At 58.5% G+C, this 13921-nt stretch overlaps 5 protein-coding genes across 9 annotated transcripts in view; 3 read left to right on the top strand and 2 right to left on the bottom strand.

Moving 5' to 3' along the window:
- The window catches only part of GAPVD1 (GTPase activating protein and VPS9 domains 1), a 28750-nt gene extending 28281 nt beyond the window's left edge, over positions 1-469 (bottom strand). The window contains exon 1 of one of the 4 annotated variants that reach the window (XM_077189006.1): positions 374-469. The gene's annotated coding sequence lies outside the window, so the exon portion shown is untranslated. Of the gene's footprint in view, positions 1-74; positions 200-373 lie in introns of those variants that run through there. The other 3 variants (XM_077189007.1, XM_077189010.1, XM_077189008.1) reach the window with 3 other exon arrangements.
- A 53-nt stretch (positions 470-522) lies between these two features.
- HSPA5 (heat shock protein family A (Hsp70) member 5) lies at positions 523-4537 on the top strand. 2 transcript variants are annotated; one of them, XM_054646381.2, is made up of 9 exons: positions 523-677; positions 870-1008; positions 1205-1436; positions 1659-1796; positions 2045-2157; positions 2236-2626; positions 2883-3120; positions 3311-3478; positions 3663-4537. In XM_054646381.2, the coding sequence occupies exons 2-9, from the start codon at positions 893-895 to the stop codon at positions 4220-4222; spliced, it is 1956 nt and encodes a 651-aa protein (XP_054502356.1). In that variant the 5' UTR covers positions 523-677; positions 870-892; the 3' UTR covers positions 4223-4537. The 2 variants fall into 2 exon arrangements, with proteins under 2 accessions (XP_054502356.1, XP_054502357.1); XM_054646382.2 differs by having other exon boundaries at positions 570-688.
- A 490-nt stretch (positions 4538-5027) lies between these two features.
- Positions 5028-7327, bottom strand: RABEPK (Rab9 effector protein with kelch motifs). Its single transcript, XM_054646394.2, has 7 exons — positions 7215-7327; positions 6941-7077; positions 6681-6833; positions 6428-6589; positions 6052-6201; positions 5722-5871; positions 5028-5552 (listed from the first exon to the last, which is right to left on the bottom strand). Exons 1-7 carry the CDS (start codon positions 7271-7273, stop codon positions 5290-5292), a joined length of 1074 nt encoding a protein of 357 aa, XP_054502369.1. The 5' UTR covers positions 7274-7327; the 3' UTR covers positions 5028-5289.
- A 39-nt stretch (positions 7328-7366) lies between these two features.
- On the top strand, positions 7367-10624 carry PPP6C (protein phosphatase 6 catalytic subunit). Its single transcript, XM_054646198.2, is given in 7 exon segments — positions 7367-7531; positions 7533-7712; positions 7803-7868; positions 8220-8361; positions 8757-8836; positions 8937-9146; positions 9818-10624. Coding segments are annotated over 7 exon segments (1050 nt in total). The 5' UTR covers positions 7367-7408; the 3' UTR covers positions 10067-10624.
- A 56-nt stretch (positions 10625-10680) lies between these two features.
- Positions 10681-13634, top strand: ARPC5L (actin related protein 2/3 complex subunit 5 like). Its single transcript, XM_077189016.1, is given in 3 exon segments — positions 10681-11090; positions 11336-11512; positions 13067-13634. Coding segments are annotated over 3 exon segments (582 nt in total). The 5' UTR covers positions 10681-10748; the 3' UTR covers positions 13130-13634.
- Positions 13635-13921: the final 287 nt, after the last annotated feature.

The raw sequence follows: 13921 nt of genomic DNA, 5'->3' as shown, positions 1-13921 counted from the left end.
GTCAGCCCCGGCTCCGCCCGGCCCCGGCTTGTGCGTGCGGGGCTCGGTGCCGCGACATGGCGGGGCCTAGCGACCTGCTGGCAGCGGCGGGGCGGGCAGCGGCCGCCCGGGGACGGGTCCCGATGTCGCCTCGGGGCGCTGGGCACACGCGTGTCACCTCATCCCCGGCGGGGGCGGGACGGCCTCTGCCCGGAGACCCCGCACGGCCCGGCCATGATGCCGGCCCGCTCCAACCTCCCCGCGCCTCCCCCCCCGGCAGTGCCCCGGTACCGCCCGTACCCCCGGTGCCCCCGGGAGCGGCGGCACCCCCCCCACCGGCGGGTTATCCCCCCCCGGCCGGTAACCATGGAAACTTCCAGAAGTGCCCCCCCACCCCGCGGCCGTGGTCCCGCCCAGCCAATGGGGACGCTCCGCTTGGCTCACGCTTCTCTGTGGCCGCGGCCGGCGGGTGGAACCAATGGGGCGGCGCGAGGGGGGCGCGCCGGGCACGGCGGAACGGCCGCGCGGTGCTCGCCAATCGCGGGAGGCCAGCTTGGTAGCAGCCGGCCAATGGAGAGGCTCCAGCGAGGGCGCGGCAGCCAATGGAGAGGCTCCACGAAGGGGTAACGGAAGGTATAAAAGGGCGGGCGGCGCGGCCTGGCGGCTCAGCGGAGATCGGGGCGCGGCGCTTCTGCACGGTGAGGGCGCGGTAAGGGCCGCACGGGGCTGGGCCGGTGCGGGGGGGATGGCGGTTGAGGGCACGGAAAGATGGGCCGGGGACGCGGGGTGATTCCGCACGGTGGGGGCTGGGTGGTTGCGGCGCGGGGAGGGGTGAGGGGGGCGGCCACGCACGTGGCGCCTCCGTTGTGTAACCGGCGGCCTCTCGGTAGGTGGGCGCAGGTGAGCGGTCGGGATGAGGCTTCTGCTGCTGACGCTGCTGGCACTGGGCGCCGTCTGGGCGGACGACGAGGAGAAGAAAGAGGACGTGGGCACGGTGGTGGGCATCGACCTGGGCACCACCTACTCCTGGTACGGGGGGCCGGCCGGGCTGGCGGGCGGGGGCCCGGGCCCTTCTGGGCAGGCAGGGCCCACGGGAGCTGTGGGAAGCGCCTGCGGGCCCGGGAGGGCGCGGGGAGGAGCAGAAGGGGAGGCGGGGGGGCGGGGGGTGTGGATGTGTGCAGGCCGCGGCCCCGCCTGACCGTTCCGCTCCCCCCCCCAACCCCAGCGTGGGCGTCTTCAAGAACGGGCGCGTGGAAATCATCGCCAATGACCAGGGGAACCGCATCACACCGTCCTACGTGGCCTTCACCCCCGAGGGGGAGCGCTTGATCGGGGATGCTGCCAAGAACCAGCTCACGTCCAATCCGGAGAACACCGTGTTTGATGCCAAGCGGCTCATCGGCCGCACCTGGAATGACCCCTCCGTGCAGCAGGACATCAAGTACCTGCCCTTCAAGGTGGGTCCCGAGTGCAGGGGGGCTGGAGGGGAGGACTACAGTTCTGGTCAGAAGAGGCATCTGCTCACAGTGCCCCATGGGAGGATTGGTGTGTAAACAACAGTTCCTGGTGTTAGCTGTGCTCAGGTTATGCTTGTCATAGAGGTTTGGCTTGCTGTTTAGAAAGAACCATGGGAACAAGTTGAAATAGTTGAATGAGACAGTATCCTTTGTTCTCCTCAGGTGGTCGAGAAGAAAGCCAAGCCCCATATTCAGGTTGATGTTGGAGGTGGACAGACAAAAACATTTGCTCCTGAAGAAATTTCTGCAATGGTCCTGACAAAGATGAAGGAAACAGCAGAGGCTTACTTGGGGAAGAAAGTAAGTGCACAGGAAGCACTGGTAACAACTTGAATTAGCTTTAGGAAATGGGAGAAGGGTAGGCTGAGCCAGGACTGACCTTGCCATCCCAAACCACAGTCAGTGCTGCAGGCCCCTGCAGCAGCCCTGTCCGATGGGCTCAGCTGCTGCTGGCTCTTCATCTCTGAGAATGGGCTGCTTGTTCCAGCAGTGCTCAGAGTGGCTGGTACTGCTTACAGACTGTAACAAAGCTGTCCCTCCCTGCTCAGGTGACCCACGCTGTTGTCACGGTGCCAGCCTACTTCAATGACGCCCAGCGCCAGGCCACCAAGGACGCGGGCACCATCGCGGGGCTCAACGTGATGCGCATCATCAACGAGCCGTGAGTAGCCCACCCTGTCCTGCCCCAGGGGAGCTGTGGGCTGCCACCCCCAGCCCTGACAGCCCGTTCCCTCTACAGAACAGCTGCTGCCATTGCTTATGGACTGGACAAGAGAGAGGGAGAGAAGAACATCCTTGTATTCGACCTGGGTGGTGGAACTTTTGATGTGTCCCTCCTCACAATTGACAACGGAGTCTTTGAAGTTGTGGCTACTAATGGAGACACTCACCTGGGTGGAGAAGACTTTGACCAGCGTGTTATGGAGCACTTCATCAAGCTCTACAAGAAGAAAACTGGCAAAGATGTTAGGAAGGATAACAGAGCTGTGCAGAAGCTGAGGCGGGAGGTGGAGAAGGCCAAGAGAGCTTTGTCATCTCAGCACCAGGCCAGGATTGAAATAGAGTCCTTCTTTGAAGGAGAAGATTTTTCGGAGACACTCACTCGAGCCAAGTTTGAGGAGCTGAACATGGTAAGTTTAGAAAGGTAAAGTTACACAGCCTCAGCTCTGGATTGGGACTGGGGAATGTGCAGCATCTCATGCTGTGACACTGCACTTTGGAGTATAAATAACTCCGTGTGAGTAGGCAGCTGTTCCTGCCAGGGAGCTGGGCCTCAGACAGTTTGGCATCTCTGCTCTGTAGTGGTTGTACTTTGTACCTCTGGGGCTGCACAATGGGGTGTGCTGGGAATACAGTCTCACAATCCTTGGGGTTTTGTCTTTGCAGGACCTGTTCCGTTCCACTATGAAGCCTGTTCAGAAAGTCCTGGAAGATTCTGACCTGAAGAAGTCTGATATTGATGAGATTGTCTTGGTTGGTGGATCAACTCGCATCCCCAAGATCCAGCAGCTCGTTAAAGAGTTCTTCAATGGGAAGGAGCCTTCTCGGGGCATTAACCCAGATGAGGCTGTGGCCTACGGTGCAGCTGTGCAGGCCGGGGTGCTCTCTGGGGACCAGGATACAGGTAATGGCACCTTCACTGCCACCTAAGAGTTGACTCAACAGTGGATGTTGGGCATTGACAAGCAAATGCAGACAAACTTGGATCTTTTCCAGTCCTTGGAGTTCTGTGCCCCCGCGGCCTCAGGATCCTGTCTGCAGCGTTGTGTTTTGTGTTGAAGTTGTGTCACAGTCTTGCCTTTGATCTGTTCCAGGTGACTTGGTGTTGCTCGATGTCTGTCCCCTGACTCTTGGCATTGAGACCGTTGGAGGTGTCATGACCAAGCTGATCCCAAGAAACACCGTTGTTCCCACCAAGAAGTCTCAGATCTTCTCCACAGCTTCTGACAACCAGCCAACTGTGACCATCAAGGTCTATGAAGGTGGGTGTCAGCTGTGGTGGCCCATGTGACAGCTGGAATCTGTCTGCTGTAGGGTTTTCATTCTTGTTCCTGATTGTCACAAAGGCTGTAGGTACTTTGTTCATGGAACTGTGTCACTCATGGTTTCACAAAGTACAGGCCACAGCTGGGCAAGAAAGTAACCCCGTGTCATTGTTTGTTGCAGGTGAGCGTCCCCTGACCAAGGACAACCATCTGCTGGGCACCTTTGATCTGACAGGAATCCCTCCTGCCCCTCGGGGTGTGCCCCAGATCGAGGTCACCTTTGAAATTGATGTGAACGGGATCCTCCGTGTCACGGCCGAGGACAAGGGCACCGGCAACAAGAACAAGATCACCATCACCAACGACCAGAACAGGCTGACACCAGAGGAGATCGAGAGGATGGTCAACGATGCCGAGAAGTTTGCCGAGGAAGACAAGAAGCTGAAGGAACGCATCGATGCCCGGAATGAGCTGGAAAGCTACGCCTATTCCCTGAAGAATCAGATTGGGGACAAGGAGAAGCTGGGTGGGAAGCTGTCCTCTGAGGACAAGGAGACAATAGAGAAAGCAGTGGAGGAAAAGATCGAGTGGCTGGAAAGCCATCAGGATGGGGACATAGAAGATTTCAAAGCACAAAAGAAGGAGCTGGAGGAGGTGGTTCAGCCCATCGTGAGCAAGCTGTACGGCAGTGCCGGCCCCCCGCCCGGCGAGGAGGAGGCAGCAGAGAAGGACGAGTTGTAGATACCGGTGTCCCCGAATGTGGTGTGTGTATATATTGGACTCAGGAACACTTGTTTAAAATATTGAACTCTTAATTTGGAATGTAACTTTGAATCTTCACTCGTGAGTGGAGCTGGAACCGCTAGCCCGACGTGGCTGTATCCTGCTTTTCGTTAGCAGTTGCTCGATGTCTGGGGAGGGGAGCGGGGTGGGAGTGTAAATGTGGGTTTAGAAGTATTGGCAGTGGAACATTCTATTTAACAACTTGGTCATGTGAACTTGGTGTAGAGCTTTTCTACCTGGAGTGACCACAATAAATTTGTTATTTACACTGGACTCTGTTCTGGTTCTGTGATCTCCATTACCCAGCTCCAGCCAGGATCTGGATTAACCCTGAAGGATGGAGTGCAACTCACCCCCTCAAGGTCACCTTTCATGGGATCATGGAGGGTGGGAGGTTTGAAAGCAGGAGCTGGGCCTCTGTTCCTTTGGGGTGAACTGGGGTTCAGTTTCTGAAGGGAGAGGATGGACTTGGACCTCACTGCACTTTTACAAGAGATCCTGATAAGGAAGGGGGGATCAAGCCTGAGTAACTGCTGAAGGGGCAGCTTTTATTGAGCTGGGAGAGGGAGGTTATCCACCAGAACCCGTTGCCTGCAGTAGTGGTGGTGCCAAGCAGTGGGGGAGGAGCTTGGCTTAATTATGTTTTCCTGCAGTATTAAAACTTCAGAGCTTTTAATAAAGTGTCATATGAAACAGACCAGATTTTTGAACAGTGAAAAGTAGTTTACACCTAATAAAGGTTCTTAGAAAAAAAGAAGCCTAATTGAAATTTGGTCTCTTTATTTAACTGATCCTTATCCAATCCATGGGATTGTCCAGAATGACCTTGTCTGGTGCCAGCTCCAGCAGTCCCTCAAAACACCTTGGCTCCTGCCATGTTCCCTGGGCTGGGGCTGCAGCAAGACCCTGTTCAGGCACAGCCCCTGTCCCTCAGGGGTGCCAGCACTGTGCCAGCTGCCCCAGGGTAAGGACATGTTTAGGGGGCACAATTAGGCCCAGGGGCCGAGGCTGGTGCTGTGGGGACTCTACTCGATGAGGGTGACCAGACAGTCCCTGTGTATCTGCCCCTGGGTGTCCATGCCCCCAAACACGAACAGCAGATGGACAGAGGTGTCTTCAGCACAGCCCTCTCCCAGGCCCTGCTGGAGGGGCTCAGCTCTGTCAGCTGCTGGGGTCTCTCCTGTGTCCCCCTGTGCCCCAGCCTGCCAGGGAATGACACACATGGCGTGGTCCAGCCTCCCGCTGGGCAGGGGAGACTCAAACTGCAGGAGCGTCCAGTGCTGCCTTCCTGCAGTGCAAAGACACAGTCACAGCTTTAAATATCACACACCAGGCACCATTCATTCAAAGTTTTGAGCATTCAGTCCTGCAGTGGTGTAACTCCAGGGCTTGAGCAGGTACCATGCTCCCCAGCTGCCTGGCATCTTCCCTGGCACCCCTGAGAGCAGCCTCCCTACCTGTGTGATACTTGTATGTAGTATCCAGTGTCCCATCTGGACCTATTCCACCAAAAATGTACAAGTGGTCCTGGAATGCTGCCGAGGAGTGGGATGCCCTTCCTCCAGGGACATCCCCAGTGGCTGGGATCTTCTCCCATCTCATGTCATCTGGTGCAGGAAACAACACCTCCAGGGTTATGCATTACACAAACCCCACGCAGTTTGTTGATTTAAACAAAGAAGGTAATACTTTAAGCACTTAAGAACTAGTATTTCAGAAAAAAACATCCCCCCAAATCAAAGCACAGCTCACAGGTACTGCCCTGCAGTACCTCCATCCACACTTACTTGTGTCAATGCAGTACAAGTCATTGTAAAAAACATCTCCAGCTAAACCCCCGTGGATGAAGAGTTTGGTCCCAACTGCAACCACGGCGTGTCCGTGCCGAGGGGAAGGGGGATCACCATGAGTCTCCAGCTGGGACCAGGCCAGGGTGGCTAAAAATGGGAACACACGGGCATAGGAAGAAAACTATGGCAATTCTACAGACCAGCAACCCCAGAGCCCTGCCGAGGCTTCCCACCCAAGCCACGGGGTCTGAACTCCCACACGAACACAAGAGCCTGTCAAGAGAGGGACAGCCACCCATCCCGTGGGACTTCTCTCCAAACAGAGCTCAGCAATTCCAGCCCTCCAGCGCTCCCGTGCCCCAGTGGGAGGTACCTGTGTCGAACACGTGCAGCCGCTGGTCTTTCACCGGCTCCGCTCCCTTGTCTCCACCCCCGAACACGAACAGCCGGGCCCCGATGGCCGCCGAGGACGTGTGGAATGTCCGAGGCTGCGGCTGCTCCCCCCTCACTGCAGGGCTCTCCCACCTTCCTATTTCTAGTTAAGACATTTGATTAACCGAACAACCAACACGGGGACGGAGGCCGGGCCCGTCTCGCAGCCCGAACCCCGGCCCTGGGGCACTCACCGGGGTCCAGCACCTGAACGCAGCCGCGATTCCCGGCGGGGTGCGCTCCGCCGAACACCCAGAGGCGCGGGGGGCCAACGGCGGGCAGCATGGTGGCGTGTTCGTAGCGCGGCCGCAGTCCGTGCCAGCCGGCGGGGACCCAGCGCAGCGGGGCTGTGGACGGGGACAGGCGATCGGTCCCGGTCCCGGTCCCGGTCCCGGTCCCGGTCCCGGTCCCTGTCCCGGTCCCGGTTCCAGCCCCGGCCCGGCCCGGCCCTCACCAAGCTCCACGAAATGCGCGTCCGCGAAGGCCCCGGCGGGGTCGGCGCCGCCCAGCAGCAGGACGCGGCCGGGCAGGAGGAGGCAGCCGAGTCCCACGCGGCCGCGGGGCCGCTCCCCGCGCGGGCTCAGCCGGTACCTGCGGGGCAAGGGCGGCGCTCAGCGCGGGCTGGGCCGGCCCGGGCTCCCGCCGGTCTCCCCGCCCCGCTCATCGCTATCCCCCCATCACCCCCGCCCGCCCAGCGCTGTGCCCGCCGGTGCCCCCGCCGCGCTCACCACTGTCCCGGGCGCGGCCGCCGCCCCGGCTGCAGCAGCGGCAGCGCCCGCGGCGCCATGGCACCGGGGCCGCTGCCGGGCCGGCCGGCCGGAAGTGCCGCCGGAAGTGCCCTGCGCTTCCGCCCGCGCCGGCGGCGCGCTCCGCCGCCCGGAAGTGGCGGGGGGGGGCCCGCTTCTGCCCGACCCGTGCCAAGATGGCGCCGCTGGACCTGGACAAGTACGTGGAGATCGCGCGGCTCTGCAAGTACCTGCCCGAGAACGACCTCAAGGTGCGGCCGCGGCGGCGGGGCCGGGACCGGCCGGGGCGGGCCGGGGCCGGGGTGGGCGCTGCCGGGCGGGCCGGAGCGGGCGGCGCCGGTGGTCCCGGCGCTGACCCCGACCCTGCTCCGCTCCGTCCCGCAGCGCCTCTGTGACTATGTCTGTGACCTGCTGCTGGAGGAGTCCAACGTCCAGCCCGTCTCTACGCCCGTCACCGTCTGCGGGGACATCCACGGGCAGGTAAGGCCGGGCCGGGCCGCTCCCGGTGCAGCCCCGGGCCGGAGTCGGTGCCAATGCCCGGTGCCCCCTCACGCCTCTCTCCTCCCGCAGTTCTATGACCTGTGCGAGCTGTTCCGGACCGGCGGGCAGGTCCCCGACACCAACTACATCTTTATGGTAGGTGCGCCGGGCGCGGCGCGGCCCCGCTGGGTTTGACAGGGGCCGGGGCTGAAATCCCGAGGGGCTCCCGAGTTCCGCGCCCCGCCCGGCGCCGGTGTTGGCTCCTGCCCGCCGGGAGCCCCGCGGGGTGAGGCAGAGCGTCCTGCCCTGCCCGGGTGTCCCGGGGTCACGTCAGGACAGCGGAGAGAGGAGTGCCCAGCCCACACCCGACACTCGCAGTGCCCGGAGCCGCCGCGGGTCCCAGCAGGTCCCGGTGCCCTCCAGCGCTAGGTTCCTTTGTGGCAGTGAGGATTGAGAGCAGATGTGTCACTGTGCCCTTTCTCCATGTGTGGCTCTCTCTGCCTTCAGGGGGACTTTGTAGACCGAGGGTATTACAGCCTCGAGACATTCACGTACCTCCTTGCACTAAAAGCCAAGTGGCCTGACCGTATCACGCTGCTGCGAGGCAACCACGAGAGCAGGCAGATCACCCAGGTGTACGGGTTCTACGGTGAGTGCTGCCTGTGGCTGCAGCTCCTCTGTCTCGGGAAACCCTGGCTTGGCCACAGTGCCCGGGGGCTGGGGGGGACACGGGCTCCAGGGCTGTCCTTTGGTAACATGGTCATTGTGTTTCTGAAATGGAATGTGTTTAAGGCAGATCTTGCTGCTTTTTTCCTCTGGCACGTGGGGTTGCTGCTTGTGTCGTGGTGCCACGTTCAGGCACAGGCAGAGCAGGAGGTGCTCGGTCCCTCCTGCTGCTGGTGCTGGTGCTGGCCAGCAGCAGGACCCAGCTCAGGTCTCCTGGCAGGGCTCGTGTGGCACACCTGGGTGTGCAGGTTCTGCTGTCAGTGTTTTCTCTGCCTGTTTCCTCTGATCCACCAGGAATAAAAGCTTTCTCTCCAACAGACGAGTGCCAAACCAAATACGGGAACGCGAACGCCTGGAGATACTGCACCAAAGTCTTTGACATGCTCACAATAGCAGCTGTAAGTGCAAACCCCACGCTAACACGCTGTCCTGATGGGAGCTGGGAGCTGGGGCTCCCCTGGCAGCCATGCTGAGGGTGCTCGTGTCATTCCCCTGCAGTTAATAGACGAGCAGATCCTGTGTGTGCACGGGGGCCTCTCCCCAGACATCAAGACCCTGGACCAGATCCGGACCATTGAGCGCAACCAGGAGATCCCTCACAAAGGCGCCTTCTGCGACCTGGTGTGGTCAGACCCCGAGGACGTGGACACGTGGGCCATCAGCCCCCGTGGGGCGGGCTGGCTCTTCGGGGCCAAGGTCACCAATGAGGTAACTCACTGCTGCTCAGGGCCACACGGCCCAGTGGGGGCTGGGGGAGCTGAGGGGCTTGGCTCAATGTGGGGTTTGGGTGGAGCAAGGGCAATGCAGGATACTGAACTGCCCTGTCACACCTCTGCCAGTAACTCGTAGTGGTGTGGTGGGGAAGCTTGGCTTGTGCCAGCTGGAAAAAATGAGCCACTTGAACCTAAAAGCACAAATTTAACTGCCAGATGTACTAATACCCATCTTGCTTTTGAAAAGTGACATGGTGGGACTCACGAGTGTCCCTGGGCTCTGTGTGGAATGGTTTCCTAAGGATCTAGGAGAAAAATACCCTTTTTTAAGCAATTCTTGAGTTAATTTTGTTGTGTCTGCACTGAGCAGACTCCTCAGGGCTCTACCCAGTGGCCTCACCAGGCTCGGACCTGGCCAGGCTCAGGTGCATTATTGTGTGGCCCTGGCACAGCACGTTCAGGAAGGGGACAGCACAGCCCTGCTGCCTGGGTGTCAGCTGTTCCCAGTGCTCGGGTGTTGGCACCTGTATGTCACAGGGTGTCTCAGTGCTGGGTCCCCAGCCCTGCAGTGTTCTCTGTCCTGCTGTGGGGCCAGCCCAGGAGCAGCACGGGTGTGGGCAGCGGCGCTCGGGCCACGCTGAGCTGACCTTCCCCCTTCCCTTGCAGTTTGTTCACATCAACAACCTGAAGCTGATCTGCAGAGCACACCAGCTCGTCCACGAAGGATACAAATTCATGTTTGATGAGAAGTTGGTAACGGTATGGTCAGCTCCCAACTACTGCTACCGCTGCGGGAACATCGCGTCCATCATGGTCTTTAAAGATGTAAATACAAGAGAACCAAAGTTATTCCGCGCAGTTCCAGACTCAGAGCGTGTCATTCCTCCCAGGACAACCACGCCGTACTTCCTCTGAGCCCCGCCCGCCTGCTGTCACCTCTCCCTGTCCTGCCCCTTTACAATATACTTTTTATTGAGCACTTTGCTGCTGAAATGCTGCCTCTTGCCTTTTTTATTTTTAAATTATCTAAATTTATTGTGTATTATGGTGTCTGTAGCAAGTTTTTTTTCCCCACCCCTAGATTAATTTCAGAGTATTTGTAATATGTTCTTGAGATTTGTACTACTGCATGTAGTCCTCGCCTAGTCCTGGGTTAGATGAACCGATTCCTTTAACCACCACGCTGCGGGAGCTGCTCGGGCCGCTCTCTTGTTCAGCTTTTTGTTTTTGGTAAGTTTTAAGAAATTTCAGCAGCAAAGTCAGTGCCCGGTGCGCGGCGGGGCCGGGGCTGCCCTTGCTGCGGTCACGGCGCAGGACCGAGCCAGCCTTTTCCGAGTGTTCCGTGGATCCCAATAAAGCGGTCCAAGGGCTGTTCCCCATCCCCGGTTTGTTCCGTTTTCCTCGGGATCCCGATTAAACCCGCGAACTGCTGCAGCGACGGGATTTGTACATTAAAGTCATTGTTCGGATTTTTCCCAGGCTCTGTAGTGTTTTTAGTGGCGGGGCGCGCGGGCCGGGGCGGGGCGCGGCGGCCGCGCGGGTTCCGGTTCCGGCGGGGCCGGCGCCGTTTCCGGCGGGCGCGGGCCGGGCGGCGGGGATGGCGCGGAGCACGCTCTCGTCCCGCTTCCGCCGCCTCGACATCGACCAGTACGACGAGAACCGCTTCGTGGAGGAGCCCGAGGAGGCGGCGGCGGCCGAGCCCGATGCCAGCCCCGAGGTGGAAGCGCTGCTCAGGCAATATCCTTTGGGCCGGGGGGGCCGGGGAGTCCCGGGCAGCGGCCGCGATCGCCGCTCGGGCCGGGGCCGCCCGGGAGCCGCGCTGCGCGTCCCGCAGGTCCCGGTTTAAGTCCTTGACCGCCGCCGCACAGGCGAGGCGCTGCGGGCCTTCCACACGGCCATCCGCAGCTCCCCGGGCAACACCAGGAGCCAGGCGATGAAGGTAGGGCCGGGCAGGGCTGCGGGCACAGCGGCACCCGGGCACAGCGGCACCCGCTGCGCTCAGCGAGCCTGTGCTGCATGGGCATCCCCCTGCGTTCGCCCCTTCCTCCTCTAACCCCAGCTCTGCTCACCCCGCTTACAGAAATAACCCAGCCTGGAGCGCGCCCATCTCTTGCCAAACACGAGTCTTGGATCGTTCCCAGCTGTTCTCGTTCTCACATTTCTCTCTTTGCCTTGTCTTCCCAGGAGCAGGCCCAGGGAACGATGCTGAAAGTCCTCACATCTTTTAAAAGCAGTGAAATAGAACAAGCGGTGAATTCCTTAGACAGAAACGGTGTTGATTTGTTAATGAAGTACATTTATAAAGGATTTGAAAAGCCAACAGAAAACAGCAGTGCAATATTACTTCAGTGGCATGAAAAGGTACGTGCTAGGGGCACTCTTGGCTCAGCCACGCTCGCAGGGTCCTGGCCAGTGCTTTCAGGAGAGAAGCAGGTGGTGGCAGAGCCTCATCCCTGAGGAGCTCAGTGTTTTCTTTCATCTTTGGTCTCTCTGAGCCTGCATTCACAAAGCCTTTGCCTGTATTTCAAACCTTGCCCTCTGCCATGGGGAGAGGGGACGGGGCAGGGAGTTCTCCCTGCAGGGGAAAGCCTCGTGCTGCCCTTGAGATGTCCCGGGAGGGATGGGGCAGCTGCAGCCTCCTCCGGGGCCCAGCTCAGGGGGCTCAGGCTGGCAGTTTGCATCAGCTGAGTCACAGGCTTTAGCAAACCTGTTTGGTTCGCCCAGGAGAGGATTTTGAGGTCTCCAGAGATTCCATTGGGCACCAGCAGGGGCCTCTTGTTTCTGTGGAATGTCAGCTGTGAAATAGGGAGTGTGGGATGTGTTCAGCAGCTGCCTGTGGAGCCTCCTTCCCTGTCTGTGGTGGCTGAGGCAGCTGCTGGGTGCCCCTGCCCCCGGGCAGGAATCCAAGTGAGATCTTCCCCCACTGCAGGGGTTTCAGCTGAAGCCCTGGCTGTCAGTGCTCCAAGGAAAACTGATCCCTGGGAATGCTGCAGCTCCCTGTGCAGGGCAGCTGCTGTGAATGCTGCCGTCCTTTTCCCAAGGTGCAGAGCTTTTCCTGCTGTACATAAAGCTGGTGTACCATGACTCCACTTATTGCTGCTGTCACCAGTTTTGCCAAGCCTTGACGAGGAGGAGGGAATTTCTTGAGACAGCAAAGAACATGTTTCTACTTGTTTTTTTGGGTTTTTTTCCTGGTGTTTCCACTGAGGTGCTTTCAGGTGAGGTGGGTGGTGCTCCCAGCGTGGGAGGTGACACAGCACCACCCTGACTGGTACTCAGAGCGTGCAGGGACATGAAAGGCATCTCGTCCTCTCTGTTGTGAAAGGAACAAGGCGGGTCTGAGTAGGCAGGGTTTACAGCCTGGTGTTCTGCTTTGTGGCAGTACTGGTAGGATGTGTGGCTTGCTCAGAGCAGAGTCAGCTCAGTGGTAGTACCAGTCTGTCCTCTGGAAAAGGCCTGTGGCAGGTCTGGGAGCTCAGGAGCATTTACCTGTCAAGTCCTGCTCGAGGTGGGTGCTGTGCATTTGTCCAGCCTTGTTCCCCAGTGCCACGTCTCACTCTGCTCTCATACCCTGTGCTCTGTTGGATTGTGGCTCCAAAGTAAATGCCCCACTTCCAGCAGTCAGCTTAAATATTTTTTTCACAATCACCTCCATCTTCTAGACTTCAGAAGGAAACACTGTTCACATTGAGGGACACAAATGAAACCGAAGCGAGCCCCTCCTCCTCTCCTCAGGGCTACGGGAGGTGGACATTCTGCAACACTGGAGCCCTCGAGATCCAAAAGCTGGTTAGATTGTGGAGAATGACAGTTTCTAGCTTTGGAGAAGAGCCATAGTCCCTTCTGTGGCTGAACTCTTCGGTGTTTGTTCTGTGTGGGGCGTGGTGACACTGTAACCTCTCTCCTTTCCCACAGGCACTGGCAGTAGGAGGCCTGGGCTCCATAATAAGAGTTCTCACAGCAAGAAAGACTGTGTAAAGACTGTTAACTTGGACAGAGGTGACGGTCAGGTTTGGACTCAGAAGAAGGAATGAGCTGAAATTACACTGGTCCATCTATTAGAGATTGCAATCTACTGAAATCCTACAGTAACCTCCTCTTGGAATGCTTTTAACCTTAAAGGTGGGGGAAGAGTAAAGGTATTCCTGCATATTCCGACTATCACATATAGGAGCCAAGACATTCTCCTGCTCCCTTCTTTAACAGGCAGAGAGAAGGCACACTCCTGCTTCCTCTGCTGTAAGTGAACAGGTATTTCAGATGCTGCTTTAGCCAGGTGTGGTGATACAAGCTCCCGTGTGTCCTGCTTAGTCCCAAGGTAGCTGTGTCCAGGCTGAGGTCCTGCAGCTGAGGGTGGGAGAAGAGCTCTGGGAATGGCGGCTGAACGTGTGGGTGAAGGACTCTTGGACTCTGGGCTTGGGGTCATGTAAAGTGAAGTGCCTGCTGCATCAATAAAGGTCTTGGATCACGTGAGTTAAATTTATTTTCAGCTAAATTGTAAGTCTGACACTTATTCCAAAGCAGGCCTGCAAAAACCCAGTCCAACCCAGTGTCCACCTTTTAGGACTGCTCCTAACTCCAGCAACTTAGAGAATTTGTCCTCAAATCCAGCTCTGTCCTGGATGTAGGGAGTGAGACCAAGCTCAGCTGTCCCAATCAAGACTTATAAGATGTAGTGAATAGAACACATAGTAAGGACCCTGAGTTTGATTTTTATATTCTTGTCCACGCTAGAAAGTCAAGCAGATACTTCAGGAGTTGTGCTTTAAG

This window comes from Agelaius phoeniceus, chromosome 21 (genome assembly GCF_051311805.1).
Source record: "Agelaius phoeniceus isolate bAgePho1 chromosome 21, bAgePho1.hap1, whole genome shotgun sequence".
Lineage (NCBI taxonomy): Eukaryota > Metazoa > Chordata > Aves > Passeriformes > Icteridae > Agelaius > Agelaius phoeniceus.
The sequence above is the reverse complement of the archived record's forward strand: the minus strand, read 5'-3'. Positions and strand labels throughout refer to the sequence as shown.

Excerpts from the sequence above, each read along its gene's own strand:
- HSPA5 (XM_054646381.2), top strand. The coding sequence starts at position 893 with ATGAGGCTTCTGCTGCTGACGCTGCTGGCACTGGGCGCCGTCTGGGCG. Across the intron at positions 1,437-1,658 it reads TCAAGTACCTGCCCTTCAAG|GTGGTCGAGAAGAAAGCCAA; the intron begins GTGGGTCCCGAG and ends TGTTCTCCTCAG. Across the intron at positions 1,797-2,044 it reads AGGCTTACTTGGGGAAGAAA|GTGACCCACGCTGTTGTCAC; the intron begins GTAAGTGCACAG and ends CTCCCTGCTCAG.
- RABEPK (XM_054646394.2), bottom strand. The coding sequence starts at position 7,273 with ATGGCGCCGCGGGCGCTGCCGCTGCTGCAGCCGGGGCGGCGGCCGCGC. Across the intron at positions 6,202-6,427 it reads GCTGCACGTGTTCGACACAG|CCACCCTGGCCTGGTCCCAG; the intron begins GTACCTCCCACT and ends TCCCATTTTTAG. Across the intron at positions 5,872-6,051 it reads CTTGTACTGCATTGACACAA|ATGACATGAGATGGGAGAAG; the intron begins GTAAGTGTGGAT and ends TTCCTGCACCAG.